General features: G+C 44.9%; 2 protein-coding genes across 5 annotated transcripts in view; one reads left to right on the top strand and one right to left on the bottom strand.

Annotated features, from left to right (window-relative positions):
- tns2a (tensin 2a) overlaps positions 1 to 18,880 on the top strand; it is a 53,466-nt gene extending 34,586 nt beyond the window's left edge. For 3 of the 4 annotated variants that reach the window (XM_036946787.1, XM_036946789.1, XM_036946790.1), the window contains exons 10-28: positions 315 to 379; positions 615 to 698; positions 811 to 923; positions 1,297 to 1,357; positions 1,512 to 1,587; positions 1,747 to 1,876; positions 2,279 to 2,344; positions 2,488 to 2,604; positions 3,665 to 5,212; positions 5,349 to 5,511; positions 7,514 to 8,646; positions 8,751 to 8,882; positions 9,012 to 9,104; positions 9,447 to 9,524; positions 9,846 to 9,926; positions 14,484 to 14,652; positions 14,825 to 14,893; positions 15,290 to 15,319; positions 17,177 to 18,880. In XM_036946787.1, the coding sequence (XP_036802682.1) occupies positions 315 to 379; positions 615 to 698; positions 811 to 923; positions 1,297 to 1,357; positions 1,512 to 1,587; positions 1,747 to 1,876; positions 2,279 to 2,344; positions 2,488 to 2,604; positions 3,665 to 5,212; positions 5,349 to 5,511; positions 7,514 to 8,646; positions 8,751 to 8,882; positions 9,012 to 9,104; positions 9,447 to 9,524; positions 9,846 to 9,926; positions 14,484 to 14,652; positions 14,825 to 14,893; positions 15,290 to 15,319; positions 17,177 to 17,318 (4,350 nt within the window). In that variant the 3' untranslated portion in view covers positions 17,319 to 18,880. The remainder of the gene's footprint in view (positions 1 to 314; positions 380 to 614; positions 699 to 810; positions 924 to 1,296; positions 1,358 to 1,511; positions 1,588 to 1,746; positions 1,877 to 2,278; positions 2,345 to 2,487; positions 2,605 to 3,664; positions 5,213 to 5,348; positions 5,512 to 7,513; positions 8,647 to 8,750; positions 8,883 to 9,011; positions 9,105 to 9,446; positions 9,525 to 9,845; positions 9,927 to 14,483; positions 14,653 to 14,824; positions 14,894 to 15,289; positions 15,320 to 17,176) is intronic. The other variant, XM_036946788.1, reaches the window with a different exon arrangement.
- On the bottom strand, positions 11,008 to 14,061 carry LOC110491900 (dihydropteridine reductase). Its single transcript, XM_021565724.2, has 7 exons — positions 13,597 to 14,061; positions 12,927 to 13,019; positions 12,629 to 12,725; positions 12,389 to 12,529; positions 12,171 to 12,279; positions 11,985 to 12,068; positions 11,008 to 11,552 (listed from the first exon to the last, which is right to left on the bottom strand). Exons 1-7 carry the CDS (start codon positions 13,687 to 13,689, stop codon positions 11,453 to 11,455), a joined length of 717 nt encoding a protein of 238 aa, XP_021421399.1. The 5' UTR covers positions 13,690 to 14,061; the 3' UTR covers positions 11,008 to 11,452.
- Positions 18,881 to 19,188: the final 308 nt, after the last annotated feature.

Raw genomic sequence — 19,188 nt, 5'->3', positions numbered from 1 at the left:
GTTTTAAACGCCCGTTTTGTTGTTTTAGGGGCTTTTAAAGAAAACACAAAAAAACAGAATGCTGGGTTTACCCAGATGACTTGCATTCACTTTACAGAAGCTCTTTGATATATTTAAGGGCAATATGTAATCTCATCTTTGTATCTTTTCACTGTGAAGTTTTGAAATCGCTGTGAAGTTAGTGGTCAGAATGTTCTTATAAGGGTAGTGACGTCCATATCTTTACAGCAGTAGTAATACGTTTAATGCCTCAAACCTTAGGCTAAAAACAGTTGGTACTTTATGTCCTGATGGCACGGATCTTCCTCTTCCAGGGCAACAAGGGCAAGACAGGAGTGATTATTGCAGCCTACATGCACTACAGCAAGATCTCTGCAGGGTAAGTGTCCTGTCCTGCATCCAAAGCCACAGTTTCCATGCTGAGCATGGTTTAAGGCTGTAGTAATGGAACCTGGCTTGTTCATTGGCTCAAGCCTGCTGCATTCATGTACTTCTGGCTTTTAAGAGAGCCCATAATGGGAATGTTTTGTAAATGTTGTATAATTCTCTCTATGAAGTATGTATTCTTCTTGTGCAGTGTGTCGGTTTAATTCTGTGTTTCTGTGTTTGAGCAGGGCAGACCAGGCCCTTAGCACACTGGCCATGAGGAAGTTCTGTGAGGATAAAGTCTCGTCCTCCCTCCAACCGTCCCAAAACAGGTAAGGACTATCTACAGACATTTTGTCTGTATCACTAGCCAACAAGCAAGCCCCATCTTTTTTATTTTTTGTCTGAAGTGATGTGGGCTTACTAACCCCCCCCCTCTCTCAGGTATATCTACTACTTTGGGGGGCTCCTCTCTGGGGCGATCAAGATGAACAGCAACCCACTGTTCCTCCACCAGGTCCTCATCCCCACACTCCCTAACTTCCAGGGCGAAGGAGGTGAGGCCATGCGATGGGCACTACGCATTTGTTCACCCTGACTGACATCCTCAGATAAGACCACTCATTCTCCTACCTCAGGGAGCTGAGTCGGTTTTGAGTCTATGTTTACAGTAGACTGTGGTGTGTGTGTGTGCGTGCATGTATGTGTGTGCGTGTGCCAGGTGTGTGTGTGTGTCTATGAGTGCATGTCTGCACAAGGCTCTGAGATATGGCCCTGTGAATGACAACAGTGCTTTCACATGGTCAAGTTCACCCTCCACCCACACACTGGCCTGTTTATCCTTAATCGTATGACAAAGGACAGGGGGAGAGACAGTCAGCACATTCCACTGTGTAACACTGAACACCGCCTCTCTTTATCGTTGCCCAGGTTACTTTCCCTTCCTGAAGATCTACCAGTCCATGCAGCTGGTCTACACCTCAGGGATATAGTGAGTCTGCATCACTTTATGTCCTACAGTATTATTAACCAACACAACTGACAGAAAAGCCATAGCTCTAACATACTGGACAGGATGTGCCTTTACTTTTCCTTGTCTGTGTGCGCCTATCTGTTTGTATTCATATGTTGTGTGTTGTTCACAGTGACTTGCAGGGTTCCGGGGGCCGAAGACTGTGTGTGACCATTGAGCCTGCATTGCTGCTGAAGGGAGACATCATGGTAAGTCTGAGTCAGACAGATAGTCTGACAGATTATTCCACTGTTTCTCAAGTTAAGTCACTGCCTTGCCAATGCCTGTTCAGAAAGTAGATGGATTCTCCTCTCCTGCATCTCATCTGTTGTTCTGCTCCCTTCCCAAATCTCTGTCTCCCCTTGCAGGTGAAGTGTTACCACAGACGGGCCCAGAGTGCAGAGAGGGACACAGTGTTCAGACTGCAGTTCCACACCTGCACCATCCACGGGGCACAGCTGTGGTTCGGCAAGGGGGAGCTGGATGAGGCCTGTACTGGTATGGAGGGGGAGGGTCTGGGAAGAGGGCTTCTTGAGACATGTATGGAAAGGGTTTATTATCAATACAAGGCCTTCTTGGCAGTAACGGTTAAGCCAGTGTGGAACAATAAAACTTGTTGGTTCATTGTGGTGGTTAAGAGAAGTGGAAATTACTATATAGAACCGATGTGTCAAAATGAATCTCTCCGGGTTATTTGCTTAATTGTATAATGAACACACTAATTTCCTAATTCCCCTGTTTTTACTTTCTGTTAAATTACTTCCAGCTGAAATGTTGTGGCCTGTATTGTAAAAGCACCAGGGGATTATGTGGAAGTAATTAGCCCAATTGAATCAACCAAGCCACTCTAAAGGAAAACATTAAAACGCACCCGATCGATGTGGTCATTTCTTTTCTCAGATGAACGATTTCCCTCGGATGCAACTGTAGAGTTTGTCTTTTCCTCTGGACCAGAGAAGATCAAAGGTTTGTTCTTACTATGTGACTCATCTTCAGCTCTCTCATTTCAGGAGAATTTACAATGTAACAGTACCTGTGAACACAATAGCAGTTTGTATTAATGTGCGTGTGCTTAATCATATGTCTAATCATACACACTATCCCCTCAGGGCGTGAGTACCAGAGGAATGACCCTGCTGTCACAGTGGACTACAACACAGCTGACCCAGTGGTGCGCTGGGACTCCTATGAGAACTTCAACCAGCGCTACCAGGACAGTCTAGAAGGTACAGAAAGCCACCCTGAATTTCTGGTGGGCTCTATCTCAATCATACAGCTTAAAGTAACTGCCCAGTGAAAATGTCACTTTTAAAAGTTAATATTTGATTAACTCATATCCAAATAATGTTGTTGACTCGTCCTATACACTTCAAAATCCCTGCCTCAAACTTGTATCTCAAGCCAGAGATGGATAACTAGGCCCAAAATCTGTCTTTCGCCTCCAATGTTTTTGCACACCAAGCGAAAGGTGTGTCAAATTTGGTCCCAAAAAATGTTTGATGGTTTATTTGCTACGTGAGGTTTATTTGATTGAATAGAAGTTTTGTAATGCTTAGGTAAGGCGAGTGTACTGATGAGTGTACTGATATAAATAGGGCACGTGACATCCCGGCACCTTTAATAAAAAAAATCTTTATATCAGAGTTGTGCTTGTTAATGCTATGAAGTATGCTTGGGACATCCCAATCCCTAACCCCTAACCTTAACTGGTACCTAACCATTTTAAACATCAACTTCAATGGGGGGTAGGCACATACCAAGGATCCCAGATAGCAAGGACTGTTGTGGTTGGTCACACATGTATCTGCCCTCTCATTGGCTAGAATGGTCCCAACTTAACATTGCCTTCTCCTGACTACCTTCCATTTTTTAAGACATTTATTTTTATTGATAGAGCGGCCAATGGAGTATCTGTATAACATAATGGAACATCTGTACGCAAACAGACCGTTTAAAAAATGCTTGCTATTTCCTCATAGAACATGATGCCATCTCCATGAGGAGGATGAGTTGGCCAATCAGCGGCCTACTTCTGTGAATATGTTTTATGACTGAGATACAGCCACACCATTTTGTTGTTGGGGTACACCCACCATTCCAACACAGCTGATCTTTAAGATACATAATAATTTAAACCATTTGGAAATAAAACCATTTCACTCATATTGTAAATAATTATAGGTCATATTTCATAGAAATATGGAAACACTGGGCAATTACTTTATGGCTATACTGTCGATACTGTACTCTGAAGGTACAGTATGTTAAATCTCTACTCTCTCTCAGACATAGCTCACACCAGGGGTCCAGTGGATGGCAGTCTGTACGCCCAGATAAAGAAACGTCGTTCAGGCCCAGGTTCAGGCTCCCTGACCTCCACCAATGGGAGTCCAGCAGGCACCAGTGAGGAGAGGCCGAGTCCGAACCAGCTCCTCTCCCCTAGCTCTGACTCTCTCAATCACTCCGGCCTCACTAGCCACTCCGGCCACTCTTCCCACTCTACGGCCCACCCAGAGCATCCAGAAGAGCCCAGAAGGCCCCCGCCCCCCACTCGGCAGGAGAGGGAGGAGCTGGAGCGCTTGCTGGGGGGCATCGAGGGGGAAATGGACGACCGAGACAGGGAGAGGGAGACTGCCATCCTGGATGACGGGGACTCGTCCTCTCCCTCTGAGCGTACAGGTACCCTGAGGCTGGGCCGCTCCTGTTCCTGCCGGGTGGGCTACCGCTCCCAGCACTGTGCCGAGCCCGGTTGTGACCGACTCCACCTCATGCCCAACAGCTACTGCCTGGACAGAGCCCCGGGCACCAATGGTCATCCTGGGGCACCGCCCTCGGCTAACCCTGCCACCGCCCCCTCACACATGGACCTGTGCCAGCACTACAGTCCGCACCCTCACCCGGCCCTGCCTCCCCCTGACCTGGTGTGGGACCGCCAGCAGGGCCCGCCACATTACCTGCACCGCTCCTGCTCTGAGGGACCCTCTCATCACCCCTCTCTGTGCCCCTATCCATCCCAGGAGCTGACCCCTCACCCCCACTCCCACACCCTTCCTCCCGGGCGCCTGCTCTGTAGAAGTGATGACTATGGTCCGTACCATCACCCTCCCTCACACACCCATCACCACCCTCACCACACCAAGTCCTCCGGCCCCTACCACGACATGCTGCTGCTGGACGGTCTGCCGCCCCCTGGCTGCCCCTGCCGGGACTGCCTCATCAGGAGGGAGGACTCAGCCTTCCGCGGTCTGCGGCTGGAGCGAGGAGAGAGCTTCCACTGGGACAGAGAGGCAGAGCTGCAGCATCGTGAAGCAGGGCTGAGGAGGGGGAGGGAGTCTGAGCTGCCCAGGGGGGTAGAGATGCACTGGGAGAGGGAGGCAGTGGGACTGAGAAGAGGCAGGGAGATGTCACTGCATTGGGACAGGGAGGCAGAGCTCCAATGGGAGAGAGAGAGAGAGGCAGACTATTGGCACAGGAGGGCCACAGTGTCTTCCTATGGGCCCCAGGGACACGAGCTCCCTGCCTTCACTTTTGACCCCCTGCCGTCAGGCCACCCTGCGTACCCAGAGCCGTCTCGCTCCCACGCCCACTCCCACCTGGATCTGAAGTACAGCAGCAGCAGCAGTGGCTACCAGACCCCCCACCAGGCCTACCCCTGCTCCCCCTACCAGCCTTCCCCCTCTGAAAGTAGGGGCTATGCCTCAGGCTACCAGTCTGAGTCTACCTCCCCTCTGCCCCCTCCTTCCACCCTGTCAGGCCCCTGCAGCCACACCACAGGGCCAGCAGACCACCACCCTGAAGCCCACCCTCAGCAGTACCTCTCCGACAGCCAGACAGGTGAGACAACCTCGACTGACAACAATTTAGAAAATAATTTCATGAAATTACATTTAAACCAATGTAGGAAAGAATTGGTCAATTGTCAGTTCAGTGTCACATAAAATAATTCCCTATTTTCTCTGTCTTCCATAAGATGGAAGGGGGATGAGTGAGAATGTGGGTTGGAGAGACCACATCTCCCAGGGTTCCTTCAAGAGGATGCATCGAGATGTCCATGTCCCGTGTTCCACGCCTTATGACCACTCTGAGCCACCCACTCCTGTTCATACCAGCAGCCCTCTGCGCACACAAGAAAGGTATAGTCTTCTTTTTAACATCTGCATGTCACATATCAGTCGTGTGTGTCGATTGAAGACATGCTCCAGAACTTTGGCAACTACTAAGTATTTTTTTTATTTCCCACTTTGGGCTGGATGTGTCAATGTGCAGTTCATACATGCATAATCTGTAATTACTGTTTTACCTCGATTAGACACGAAATCCCTAATTTGAAAGCAACTGTTTTTCTCAAAGCTCTCCTGCCCCATTTTCCCTCCATTTTCCCCCACGTGGGCCAGCCCCCTAGCATTTTGAGTTCTAGCCAATGAGCTTTAGCCCCTCGCCATTTGAGTGACAGCTAGCAAGATGCACATACAGAAGAGCGAGTAATGACGTGGTGAACATATCTGCACATATGTGATGTAGTAGCAATTTTCGGGGACCACTTTTGGCTGATAAGCGCTACTTTCAGAACTACTGGCTAAATAAACTCAGCAAAAAAGAAAAAGTCCTCTCACTGTCAACTGTGTTTATTTTCAGCAAACTTAACATGTGTAAATGTTTGTATGAACATTACAAGATTCAACAACTGCGACATAAACTGAACAAGTTCCACAGACGTGACTAACAGAAATGGAATAATGTGTCCCTGAACAAAGGGGGGTCTAAATCAAAATTAACAGTCAGTATCTGGTGTGGCCACCAACTGCATTAAGTACTGCAGTGCATCTCCTCATGGATTTGCCAGTTCTTGCTGTGTTATCCCACTCTTCCACCAAGGCACCTGCAAGTTCCCAGACATTTCTGGGGGGAAATCGCCATAGCCCTCACCCTCCGATCCAACAGGTCCCAGATGTGCTCAATGGGATTGAGATCTGTGCTCTCTGCTGGCCATGGCAGAACACTGACATTCCTGTCTTCCAGGAAATCACGAACAGAATGAGCAGTGTGGCTGTCATGCTGGAGGGTCATGTCAGGATGAGCCTGCAGGAAGGGTGCCACATGAGGGAGGAGGATGTCTTCCCTGTAAAGCACAGTGTTGAGATTGCCTGCAATGACAACAAGCTCAGTCCGATGATGCTGTGACACACCGCCCCAGACCATGACGGACCCTCCACCTCCAAATTGATCCCGCTCCAGAGTACAGGCCTCTGTGTAACGCTCATTCCTTTGATGATAAACGCAAATCCGACCATCACCCCTGGTGAGACAAAACTGTGACTCGTCAGTGAAGAGCACTTTTTTCCAGTCCTGCCTGGTCCAGCGACAGTGGGTTTGTGCCCATAGGTGACGTTGTTGCCGGTGATGTCTGGTGAGGACCTGCCTTTACAACAGGCCTACAAGCACTCAGTCCTGCCTCTCTCAGCCTATTGCGGACAGTCTGAGCCCTGATGGAGGGATTGTGCCTTCCTGGTGTAACTCGGGCAGTTGTTGTTGCCATCCTGCACCTGTCCCGCAGGTGTGATGTTCGGATGTACCGATCCTGTGCAGGTGTTGTTACAAATGGTTCTCAGCTGTCCATCCTGTCTCCCTGTAGCTCTGTCTTAGGCGTCTCACAGTACAGACATGGCAATTTATTGCCCTGGCCACATCTGCAGTCCTCGTGCCTCCTTGCAGCATGCCTAAGGCACATTCACACAGATGAGCAGGGACCCTGGGCATCTTACTTTTGGTGTTTTTCAGAGTCAGTAGAAAGGCCTCTTTAGTGTCCTAAGTTTTCGTAACTGTGACCTTAATTGCCTACCGTCTGTAAGCTGTTAATGTCTTAACGACCGTTCCACAGGTGCATGTTCATTAATTGTTTATTGTTCATTGAACAAGCATGGGAAACGGTGTTTAAACCCTTTACAATGAAGATCTGTGAAGTTATTTGGATTTATACGAATTATCTTTGAAGAACAGGGTCCTGAAAAAGGGACGTTTCTTTTTTTGCTGAGTTTAGTATGCAGAAGTACCAGACAATTTCCTTAAATAAACATTTCAAAATGTCATGTAAGAATATATTGCATATCTCTTTTAATGACTTTCTATTTTTTTTAGGCCCAGTCAAGGTGTACAAGGGAATGAAGTTCGATCGACTGACATAGTCAACAGTGACTTTGAATCTGCCCAGTCCCAGGATAGGCCCGATAGTACTGCTGCTCAAGTATCTCAGCTCAACCAGCAACACATCCCTGACCCCTCACAGTCTTCATCCGTGACACCCACACCTTCCCCCACCCAACTCAACAGCCACTGCACCACACCGACACATCCACCCTCACCCAACCAGCCCCAGCCCCAGAACCACTGTACCACACTCTCACCTATAACCAGCCAACCCAGCAACCACTGCCTCCCCGTATCACCCACTCAGACCCCCCCTGAGAAAGTTAGCCCACCTGGTCCAGAGACAACCCTTCCTACAGAGACTGCTGCACTGCCTCCTCTTGCCCAGCACCAGCCACCCCTTGCCCAGCACCAGCCACCCAACCTCAACTCTGCAGCTGGCACAACAGAACTTGCCCAGCACCAGCCACCCAACCCCAACTCTGTACCTGGCACAACGGGACCCTGCCCAGCTCAGGGCCAGCTGAATGGAGCATGTCCACCCAGGGAGCTGAACCCAGAGGTCCCTAAATCCATCGCCACCCCCACTAAGGCCCCTTCCTCCCCCCAGCCTCTCATCAGCAGTCTGGAGGGCTCCCCCTCCTCAGAACCTCCTGTGCCTGGCTTCGCCACCCTGGGCCGGAGGCTTATGCTGGGCACTGAGTCCCCAGGACCCCTGCAGCATTACCCTGGCATGGAGGGCAGTGCCAGTGGGCACTCTTCAGCCCCTGAGGGACATGACACCCCCACCTTCCCCACCTCTGCCACTGGCTGCTGTGCCCAATCTGCCCCCCATCTGCCATACTCGGGCTACACTGCTGTCACCATCCCCCAGCCCCCACTCCCAGAGAAACGGCGGCAGTCTGCCCGGCCAGGATCACCTAACGGCGGGGTGGGTACACTGAGGTCCTCCCTCTCACAGCACCATGTCACCTTCTCTCCAATGGTGGGGGAGATGGCACCCCCTGCAGGCCAAGGAGAAGGAATTATATCTCTGGAAGGAGAGATGGCAGGCAGAGTCAGTGTTAAGTTTGTCCAGGACAGCTCACGCTTCTGGTACAAGCCTGGCATCTCCAGGGACCAAGGTAACTTAAGTTACTTTTTAACTCGTCATAAAGAAAGCCGTTTGACTGTTATGCAATCAATATGCATGAAACTTTTTTTATGCCTATTTTCTGTTGACCTGTAGCCATAGCTGCGCTGAAGGAGAGAGAACCAGGGGCGTTTCTTATCCGGGACAGCAACTCCTTCCAGGGTGCCTATGGCCTGGCACTGAAGGTGGCCATCCCGCCCGCTAACGTCAACAACCACAGCAGCAAAGGTATGACTCAACAACTGCCCAAGCCTTTTGCCTTCATCTCAACACCCTACATTTCCTCGACACAAAGCACTTCAATTTCGGCTAGCTAATAGTGTTCTTCATGTTCTCTCCCTAACACACACATGGTAGCCAATCCATTAGAGCAGCTGGTGCGACACTTCCTGATTGAGACGGGCCCCCGTGGAGTGAAGATTAAAGGGTGTCAGAATGAGCCCCATTTTGGTGAGATGTTCACATTAAGAATAGTATACTCTCAGTTTTGGGCTATATTGTTTTCGTTTTTTCAGTATTCAGCTATTTAGGCATTCAGTCATTATGTTCCATAGTTGTTGTTCCCAATGGATCATTTAGTCTAAGGGCTCTATTCAGTCCGTATCGCAGAAGTTCAGCATTACAGCGAGATTGAAATTTAAAGGCAATGTTCCCACGTTAGTGGACACTGCATTCACAGTAAACGCTGCATATGTCGGCTCAATCAAAAATTACCTTTACATTTCTATCGTGCAATCGGTAACAATTCAGCGATACAGATTGAATAGAGCCCTAAATGTCTGTGTTCCACAGGGAGTTTGTCTGCATTGGTGTACCAGCACTCCATCACCCCAATTTCTCTACCCTGTTCCCTACGGATCCCAGAAAAAGGTCTGCAGTCACTCACATTATGGGCTATTATTAGCTAGCCGGCTGGAGTCATTTTAATGGGAACAGTCCCGACCGAAGTAAACATAAGCTGTTTTATAACCATTGATGCTAAGTACCCTGTCACAATCTAATCCCTAGACAATTTGTGTAATAATCGTACATAGACATTTTATGTTTGTAGCACTTTTCACTGATACATATGCATAGAATTATAACCTTCTGGCGAGGTTGAAATATTTCCAGCAATTTCCTCCAGATGGAGACAGAGTATAGATATTGATTCAAATACCTATATCTAATTTGTACATCCCTGTGTTGCAGATCCCATTGGAGAAATGCAGGCGCTGCAGTCGACTGCCAGTAACATGAGCACTGCTGCCGACCTGCTGAAACAGGGTGCAGGTGAGTTCCCTAGCCTAGTCAGGTATCACAATGTTCAACTACAAATGGCTGCATTCCTGCTGTTGTTGGTGAGAGACCCTGTTGTGTGTGACATATATGAACACCGTGGTGCTTTATAATGTAATACATCTTATTTTCCACAGTATATAGGGCGTAAAATATGTTGTAGTCCATGCAACTGATAATGGAGCAAGTCACATGTTTTATACATTTGTATAATATACCAGTTTTTCTCATATTCGTTATTCATTAATTCAACAGTGACCTGCCAATTGCAAATTAAATCCATTCGTCTATCCTTCTGGATGAATGGAAAAATGTTTGCGTGCATAATATGCATTTTGTCAGGTTATTGTTTTTGCTAGCTAGTTAGCTTCGTTGACGTTAGATGACACTCAGGGGATGCCAAGCACCAAACTATGTAGACGCCCCAAATAAGCACTGTTTATCCATTTATTTCAAAGGCAATACGCATGTGCAAACTATGAAATCCACTCAATTAAATGAATGAAGCTAGCATCATGGAGAAGGCAGCAAAGCCCTATCTATGCCTGAAACGTCCATCAACAGTGACTGGAGTGCATTTCAACGGGAAGGAAGGCACTGCATAAGATGATCGAGATGCATACCCTGGCGACTCGATGTTTTGATGCAATTTTAGTACATTTTGGGATTTGAGAGATTTTTTTTTTTTGAGACAACAAATATTAGATAACAAAAAAATACTTAAATATCTTAAATGTCTTTTCAATTTGACTTTCATAATAGCTATTTTGATTAGATTGTCATTAGAGTAAGCACTGCCTTCCCTGACTGCACATCACTGACACACAGATGTGTTTGAGCAGTAATGCTAACAAAGCCCACAGTAAATTAAGTCGGTGAGTGAAGGCGGGGGAGGTGCATCTGCGACAGTCAAAAGTTAGGACACTGGGGGTTTTCCAGCAGTAAGGCTCAGGTCAATATGACAGTGTCAATATAGCTGCTATTGTTTATAAAAGGTTTTCTTTACAAATTGTTGAAATAAACTTATGTACCCCCATATCACACTCACAAACTGAAAACATAAACATGTGTACAATTAATTTGTTAGATCTTAAATATCACTTATTTTTATTCCCTGTAGCTTTAGATTCATGGCAAAGGAGGTTCCTGTTTCAGTCACGTCTTTGGTCACGTTCACGTGGGTCAAGCAAAAACACCCTAATGATTGCTTAACTCAAATCAAATTTATAAAACCCTTTTTACATCAGTAGATGTCACAAAGTGGTTATACAGAAACCCAGCCTAAAACCCTAGACAGCAAGCAATGCTGATTTAGAAGCACAAATGAAGAAGCAATTTTTTAAAACATTTGTAGAGTTCATGCAATCGATATTATTTTTATCCCCATAATGCAACACACTTTGAAAGGCGGTGACCGACTAGACAAAATGTATCTGCTTGTACGCGCCCAGCATTAAGTAGTGTTGTGGTAATTTCAGTTCTTGAGGACAGTGAGCAGATGATTGCGGAAGAGTGCGCCTCTACATCGGTGTGGCCTGTGTCTGGCCCTGGGATGTCACCAGCTGCAGCAGAGTTCCGGAGGCCGGTCGGTTCTCTCCTGTCGACCAGCCGTAGAACATTCTGGAACAACACAATTGAACATTCCATAGATCACAGCATGGTAGAATACAACCCAGTATAACATTCTAAAACATCACATCAGACAGCACTGAATTACAGTACTGTGTTAAAGCAGTGCTTCTTAATCCTGGTGCTAGGGATCCAATGGGGTGCACATTTTAGTTTTTGCCCTAGCACTGCACACATCTGATTCCATTATTCAAAGGTTTGATGATAAATTGATTAGTGTAATCAGGTGTGTAGTGCTAGGTCTCCTGGACCAGGATAGAGAAACTGTTACAGCATGGCTCTTGCAGCATCAGGGTTTTGGGTTCGATTCCTGCTGAGACCACCCATATGGAAATATAAGCCGGCATAGCTAAATACGGTATATTACAATATTATAGTATATTTTGTGTGGTGTGTGTATGGACAGCACTGTCGCACACTCACTCTGCCACATATTCCAGTGGTGTCCAGGAACTGACATCAGCGTCAGGCATGAACTTCCTGTTCATAGGCGTATCCAAGGTAATGCTGTCAGAGAGTGCAAAAGATGATTACAGACTGGTGTGAATGTGTGTCTGTTCGTCTGTGTGTGTGTGTGTGTGTGTGTGTTCATCTGTCTGTCTGTCTTACGGTAGTATAGTGACAGCAGCAGCTTGTGGAGGGAGGCCACTGTTGGTTCCCGCTAGAGACTGACACAGCTGGTGGACCGCTGCCTTCGCCATACCATAACCCAACATACCTACACACACATGCAGAGGAGGGAGAGAACAATATATGGAATCTACTGCTCACATTCTTAATGGATGCCAATCATAAAAGCCAGGCAGTGTGTGTCTGTGTGTGTGTACCTGGGGTTCCGGTCAGGGCAGCCTGAGCTCCAGACAGTGTGAGCAGCCCCCCTTCTCTCAGGTGTCTGGTTGCTAGGTGACTGGAAATGGTAGACGTCCACACACTCTGCTTCCACATCAGATCACTGTTCTTATAGAGAGCTACACACACACACACACGATCATTGTTTTATACAGGGCTGAAGAGAAGGAAAGAGAGATCAGTTGTTGTGTGGGTGTCCGTCTGTGTCGAGCCCTGACCTTTAGCCTTGGCGCTGCCTCCGGCCCATCCTCCCGCCACACACAGGATGGCATCCACCTTCTGGTCGCCTAGCAACGACAACACATCCGCTGTCACCTAGGCAACACACACACACACTCTCCATGATCAACATGGGCATACATACATCAACATGGGAATACATACAGCATATAACACACACAGCCTGGCTTAATGTCCTCTTCTTCCCTCATCTCCGTCCCTTCCCTCTGTGGTGTTGAAGGAAATAGCTGAGGGAAAGAGACGAGACAAGGAGAGGAGGAGCGGGGAGGGTCTCACCTGTTCTGCCTGGTCAGTAAAGGAGTCGGTTGGTTTGACAAGGATGTTGGCACTTGCCTCCTCATTGGCATTGATGTCAATACAAGCCACCCACTGGAGAAACACACACAGTACTGTAGGCAGGGCTGCAATTTGAGTATGGCTTCAGCTCGTCATATTCTATTTATTTAACCTTAGTTCGGTTAAAAGATCCTTGAGGTTAGAGTGCTCTTTAGCGAGGGGTACCTAGCCAGTAATTCTACTCCTACTGGCACCAACGTTACACCTTAAACCTGGGGGTATATTAATTCCGCCGATTTTGTTTCAAAACGTTTCTTAAACGGAAGGAAACATAACAAAACGATGAGCGACTTACCGGAATTTGTCCAATAGAAACTCGTTTTAGGGGTATATCATTAGTGCACACAAGGTAGCAAACCGTTTCAAAACGTTTGGCAACGAAAACGAGCGTTTCAATTAGACAAATTCCGTTCCGTTTGCTTTTGTTTGGTTCCGTTTGTTCCTAGTGAATACACCTTACAAGAACTACCATAATAACAACACTAGAAATCTGACAGTCGGCCTCAGTTATATTTCTATACTGTTCATATACATGCCGTTGTTGAAGCTAATATCGTTCATTGTAGCTTTACAAAGAAGAACAACAGTTTGTCTGTCTGTCAATTCTCACCCAGTTTTTAGACTTGAAGTATTGGACACAAGTGGCTCCTAGTGCTCCTTTCCCACCGTAGATGATGACTTTTCGTGCCTCTCCCGCCGCCATACCTATAGCTTCGTCTGGTACGTTAACTAATGTCCAGTAGTCTGTCCGCGGACAGAAGGGGCTGTTGTAAATTCTAGAACTAGACTATAAACTCCTCCGTTCAGACTTTGCTCTTCCACCTGGTCGTCACTAGTTACCGCAGCCACAAAGTCATAATTATGGCTAAACCCCTATTTCTACAATTGATCTTCTTAAAATCTGATTTAAACCTTACTCTTAACCCTAATCACACTGATAACATTATGCGTAACCGTAAATTAAGAAGAAAAAAAAAGTTGTTTCATGAATGTTTACGATAATAGGCATTTTTGACTTTCTGGCTGTGGTAACTAGTGAACACCCTTCCACCTAAATGATCATTTCAACCGGAACTAGTTACTAACCAAATACCGCCCAGAGCCCGGAGGACCAATGGAAATTCTCCAAAGTGAAATCTGGCCAATCACTAAAAGAGTGTGAGCTCGTTTGCCCAGCAGGGGGAGTTGGGACGTCAGAGTACGTCAGCGTACTAACTTTCTGTGTTGACTTAGCTGTTCTGATACCGTACAAAAAAACAGAACAGAATTAATTAATCACTGTGATGTGAGCTGATATAATTCCTATGTGATGCATAATGCGTTAGCTGCTATTGATACGCTATTGATACAGTACTATGTAATGCCGAATTTGAAAAACTTGCCTAGTTAAATAAAGGTTAAATATATACAAATGTCGAATTTGAAACTAAATCATTCTCTCACAGTTCCCTTCCTGAATGTTCTGACTTTTTCCTGTCCCACCCCTCTCCCGTCCAGCCTGCAACGTGCTCTACCTGAATTCTGTGGAGACTGAGTCACTGACTGGACCACAGGCCATCTCCAAGGCAACCGGAGCCACGCTGGCACGAAACCCCCAGCCAGCGGCCACAGTGGTCCACTTTAAAGTGTCTTCACAGGGTATCACACTGACTGACAGCCAGCGCAGGTAACATTACCACTGACAAAATCATATGGTCTAAATGTCACCCACATAAGTCATTAGTGATTAGGAAAGAAAACAGGAAGAAAGGTTGTATGGATGTATTGTGGTAGATTAGTACATATGATAGTGATATCAATGGTCACACTAAATGGTCTTTCTGTCGGTCTGTCTATAGGGTGTTCTTCAGGAGACACTACCCAGTCAACAGTGTGACTTTCAGCAGTATCGACCCCCAGGACAGGAGGTGGGCACTGGAGTAGCACACTAACACAAACCATTCACAAACAATTTAAATGTTAGTCAGCCATGACATATAACATGAATTACATGAAGACTGTGCCCTTATGCAATCTAATACACCTCGACCACACTGTTTATAAACCATCTCAGCTAACCATCTGTCATCACCATATTTCATTCATCATTTGCTGTAAACCTGCGCATGGATCTGTGTGTGTGTGAGCTTGAAATATGTGTTTCTGAGTGTGTGTGTGTTTGTGGGAGAGAGAATGTGATGTGTTTATGCCTGTGCAATGCAGGCCGTGGCTGTGACTGCACCTGTACCCATGCCTGTGCTTGTTTGAGAGCTCTGTCTGTCAGTGTGGGTCTTGAGTCCGGTCTGTCTTTCTCTTTGCTTCAGGTGGACTAATTCAGACAGAACAACATCTAAGTAAGTGCTCTATGTGTGTTTGTGCATATGTTTGTTTGGGAGTGTGATGTGTTTGTATGTGTATTGATCGGTGTGACACGATGTTTGATTACCTGCATGGCATCATATTGCTTTTGTGCCTTTGCCATCATCCCAGTAAATACAGTATCTGTTGATCACGGTCACAAATTCATGTTCACCAATATTCATGCTCACAGCTTCTGTTTTATGCCAGTTCATAGGCTTTATGTACATTTGTGTAGTTCGATTATTATTTATTTTTATTGTATATTAGCTTAGGAGATATTATGATAGCCTGATCCACCATCCTGACCGCTACGCACTTCACTGAATCCGAGTAGCGGAACATAATGTACTATAAGCTCGCGAGATCAGGATAATCAGATGAGGCTAATATTATCCTTCCAGGTTCTACCTTCTACTACGGTAACTTTGTTTGGTTACCTGGCCCATATGTTAGTCTCAGCCTGTTCCTGTCTAAAGAGTTAGGCCTAGATTCGATTCAATCAGATCAAGCATTAACCTGCGATAGCAGACACAGATACAGCAGTTTTCGGAGGTGAAACTGCTTTGGAGCAACTGCTCCGCTTGACTTGTGTTAGAAGTTCAGAATCAGAAAGTGTAGGCTATAATAAAAGTAATTATGCTCAAAATGAAAAATAATTTCTAAGAAATAATGAGGATTGCTATCATCATAATCGAGGTGTAGATTGCATCTCACATTCCAGTGTTCATACTTGTATACAAGGTTGCATAGAATTTCTCTTTATATGATTCCGTTCAGCCAATGGCAATGTCCGCTTTAGGTATAATCCCGGGTAGAGGTCGACTGATTATGATTTTTCAATACCGATTATTGGAGGACGCAAAAAGCCGATACCGATTAATCGGCCGATTAAAAAATTATATGATTACGTAAAATTCTGGCAAATTAGTTCGCAATGAGCCAGGCAGCCCAAACTGTTGCATATACCCTGACTCTGCGTGCACTGAACACAAGAGAAATGACACAATTTCACCTGGTTAATATTGCCTGCTAAACTGGATCAGTAGTTATAACTAGTGATTATGATTGCTTGTTTTTTATAAGATAAGTTTAATGCTAGCTAGCAATTTACCTTGGCTTCTACTGCATTTGTGTAACAGGCAGACTACTCGTGGAGTTAGAGCGTTGGACTAGTTAACTCTGCGGTTGTAAGATTGGGTCCCCTGAGCTGACAAGGTGAAAATCTGTCGTTCTGCCCCTGAACAAGGCAGTTAACCCACAGCTCCTAGGCAGTCATCGAAAATAAGAATGTGTTCTTAACTGACTTGCCTAGCTAAATAAAAGTTTTTTTTATTTTGTATTATTATTTTAAAAAATAATAATAATCGGAAATCGGCGCCCAAAAATACAGATTTCCGATTGTTATGAAAACTTGAAATCGGCCCTAATTAATCGGCCATTCCGATTAATCGGTCGACCTCTAATGCCAGGAGCCACTTAAGAATTTGACATCTCTGACACTGCCAAAACAAATCTGATTGAATTGAGCGTTTAGTAACAGAAGTCTCACTCATAGTATTAAACCAGTAAGAATGGGCATCAATATGTCTAAATAGGGGCTTGATTCAATCCGGAACGCAGAATAATTGCAATATAGTGCAATTTATATTTAAAGGTAATTTCCGATTGAGCCGACATATGCAATGTTTACCATGAATGCAGTTTCCGCAAACGCAAGAAACCTTGTTTTTAAATGTCAATTGCGTTATAATGCGGATATTTCGCAGTCAGGTTCGAATCTAGCCCTAGGTGTGTATTTCTAACCCTCTAATATCTATTTCCTCTCTCCCCCTCCTCCTTCTGTTCAATAGGGTGTTTGGGTTTGTAGCCAAGAAGCCAGGCAGCATGGCAGAAAACGTGTGTCATCTATTTGCTGAGCTCGACCCGGAGCAGCCAGCCTCTGCCATTGTCAACTTCATCAACAAGGTGATGTTAGGGCCGCAGCGCAGGTAGAAAACCAAGCCAAAGACCCGTCACCGGTGTTACACTGTCAACAGTGTTACAACTCCCAAAGAGGAGGCTTCAAAACAAATGCTTTACAGACCCACAAAGCACCATTGGCGGTGGCCTCTTCTCAAAGACTGAGTTTTGGAACCAAAAGGCTCAACATTTCAAACATGACTGGTATTTTGAATTATAGTCCAAATGTAATAGTTGTTTAAATGTCTAATGTCTAAAAATGCCTTAAAGGTCCAATGCAGCCATTTTTTTTTTTTTATCTCAACATCAAATCATTTCTGGGTAACAATTAAGTACCTTATTGTAATTGTTTTCAATTAAAATTGTTTAAAAAAAAATATGTTTCTCAGCAAAGAGCAATTTCTCAAGCAACAATTTTGCTAGAACTGTCTGTGAGTGGTCTAAGCTGAAAACTGAAAAACTAGCTGTTATTGGCAGAGAGGTTTGGAACTCTCTTATTTGTCTATTAACAAATTAATTGCCCTGTGATGTCACCAGGCAGGCCAAAACTCGATCCCACCATAACAGGCGGATATTTCAAGGCGGTCCTTTCAAACAGCTCTTAAACTAAAAAGGCATTTATCATTTTCACAGTATTATTCCAACCTCAGTGTGGAAATACATATAAAACACAGGAAACCTAGTTTTTAACAGCACTGGGCCTTTAATTTCCTATTACCTTAAAGTTACCAAAGCCTTGTCGTCACTTGCTAGTAGGCTACAGTAGAAAGTAAAAGTGAATGTGAGAAACGTCTATTTGTAATGTGCAAGGGAGAGAGTGTATGTGGTTAGGGTATCAGTGTGTGTAGAGGATAGGGCACAGATATGGTCAGTACTAGAGATAATGGGGTATTGTTATGTTTTGTTCACATGTACGTTCGTATGAATTGTACTCTAGAAAGAAAAGTTTGTAGTAACCAAGGAATAATGGTGTGCCGCACCAATGCCGTCTCTAATGTATTGTATTTATACCTATGGCTTTTCCTGTTAAGAGCAATACACAATATTGCTGCGAATAGTCATTTTGTTCTATTCCACAATTTTTTTGTGGGTCAATTATCTAGAATATGGGGCAAATACTAGTCCTTATTATACTGTATAACATTGAGAAATGTATTCAAACGTTAAAAACAAGACAAGAATAAGTCACAATATCAATGTAACTCCCACATATATTTTTACCTGTATGACTTTATGTACAAAGTTAACACACAAAGCAGACAGTTGTCTAAGGTCCTATGTACTTAACCAAAGACAGAGCACTCCTGTATTAAGATTTAATCATTCATATTTTTAAGCTTCATGTATTTGTATTCTTAGTGTTTTGCATTGTTTTTGTAAGAAATAGAAAGACACTACTTTGTATGACAGCGGTAATATATTGTGGTCTGTTTTCTTATTGATCTTTATATGTAGTAATATATTTTCTCACATGCAGCTAGGAAAGGGAGGACAAAAGGAAACATTTGTAAGAAAATCTATGTTATATGCTATTTTTTAAGAAAGCTTTGTATGCACAAATGAAGAATATAATAAAACATTTAAAAAAGTTAAAATTCTGGTACCAAGTCTGACTTCTGCTCATTGGATTTATTATCACTAGGTTTCTAAACTGTACTCCAGAATTTAAAGCCTCATGTGTTTTGCTTAATTTTTTCAAGAGCAAGAATCAGGCCTGAAACAAAGATGTCACAAACAGAGGAGACATACAGACAGGTCCCAAAAAATAATAATCTTTATTAGTTTAATTATTTTTCGCCATTTTAGAATTCTGCATTTGGAAAATATACATTTATTCCAAAATATCTAAAAAGCAAGATCCATCAAGTTATTTTTTTACATCGCACATCATCTGTTTTAATTT

The sequence above is a fragment of the Oncorhynchus mykiss genome, chromosome 16, assembly GCF_013265735.2.
Source record: "Oncorhynchus mykiss isolate Arlee chromosome 16, USDA_OmykA_1.1, whole genome shotgun sequence".
NCBI classification, from domain to species: domain Eukaryota; kingdom Metazoa; phylum Chordata; class Actinopteri; order Salmoniformes; family Salmonidae; genus Oncorhynchus; species Oncorhynchus mykiss.
The sequence above is the reverse complement of the archived record's forward strand: the minus strand, read 5'-3'. Positions and strand labels throughout refer to the sequence as shown.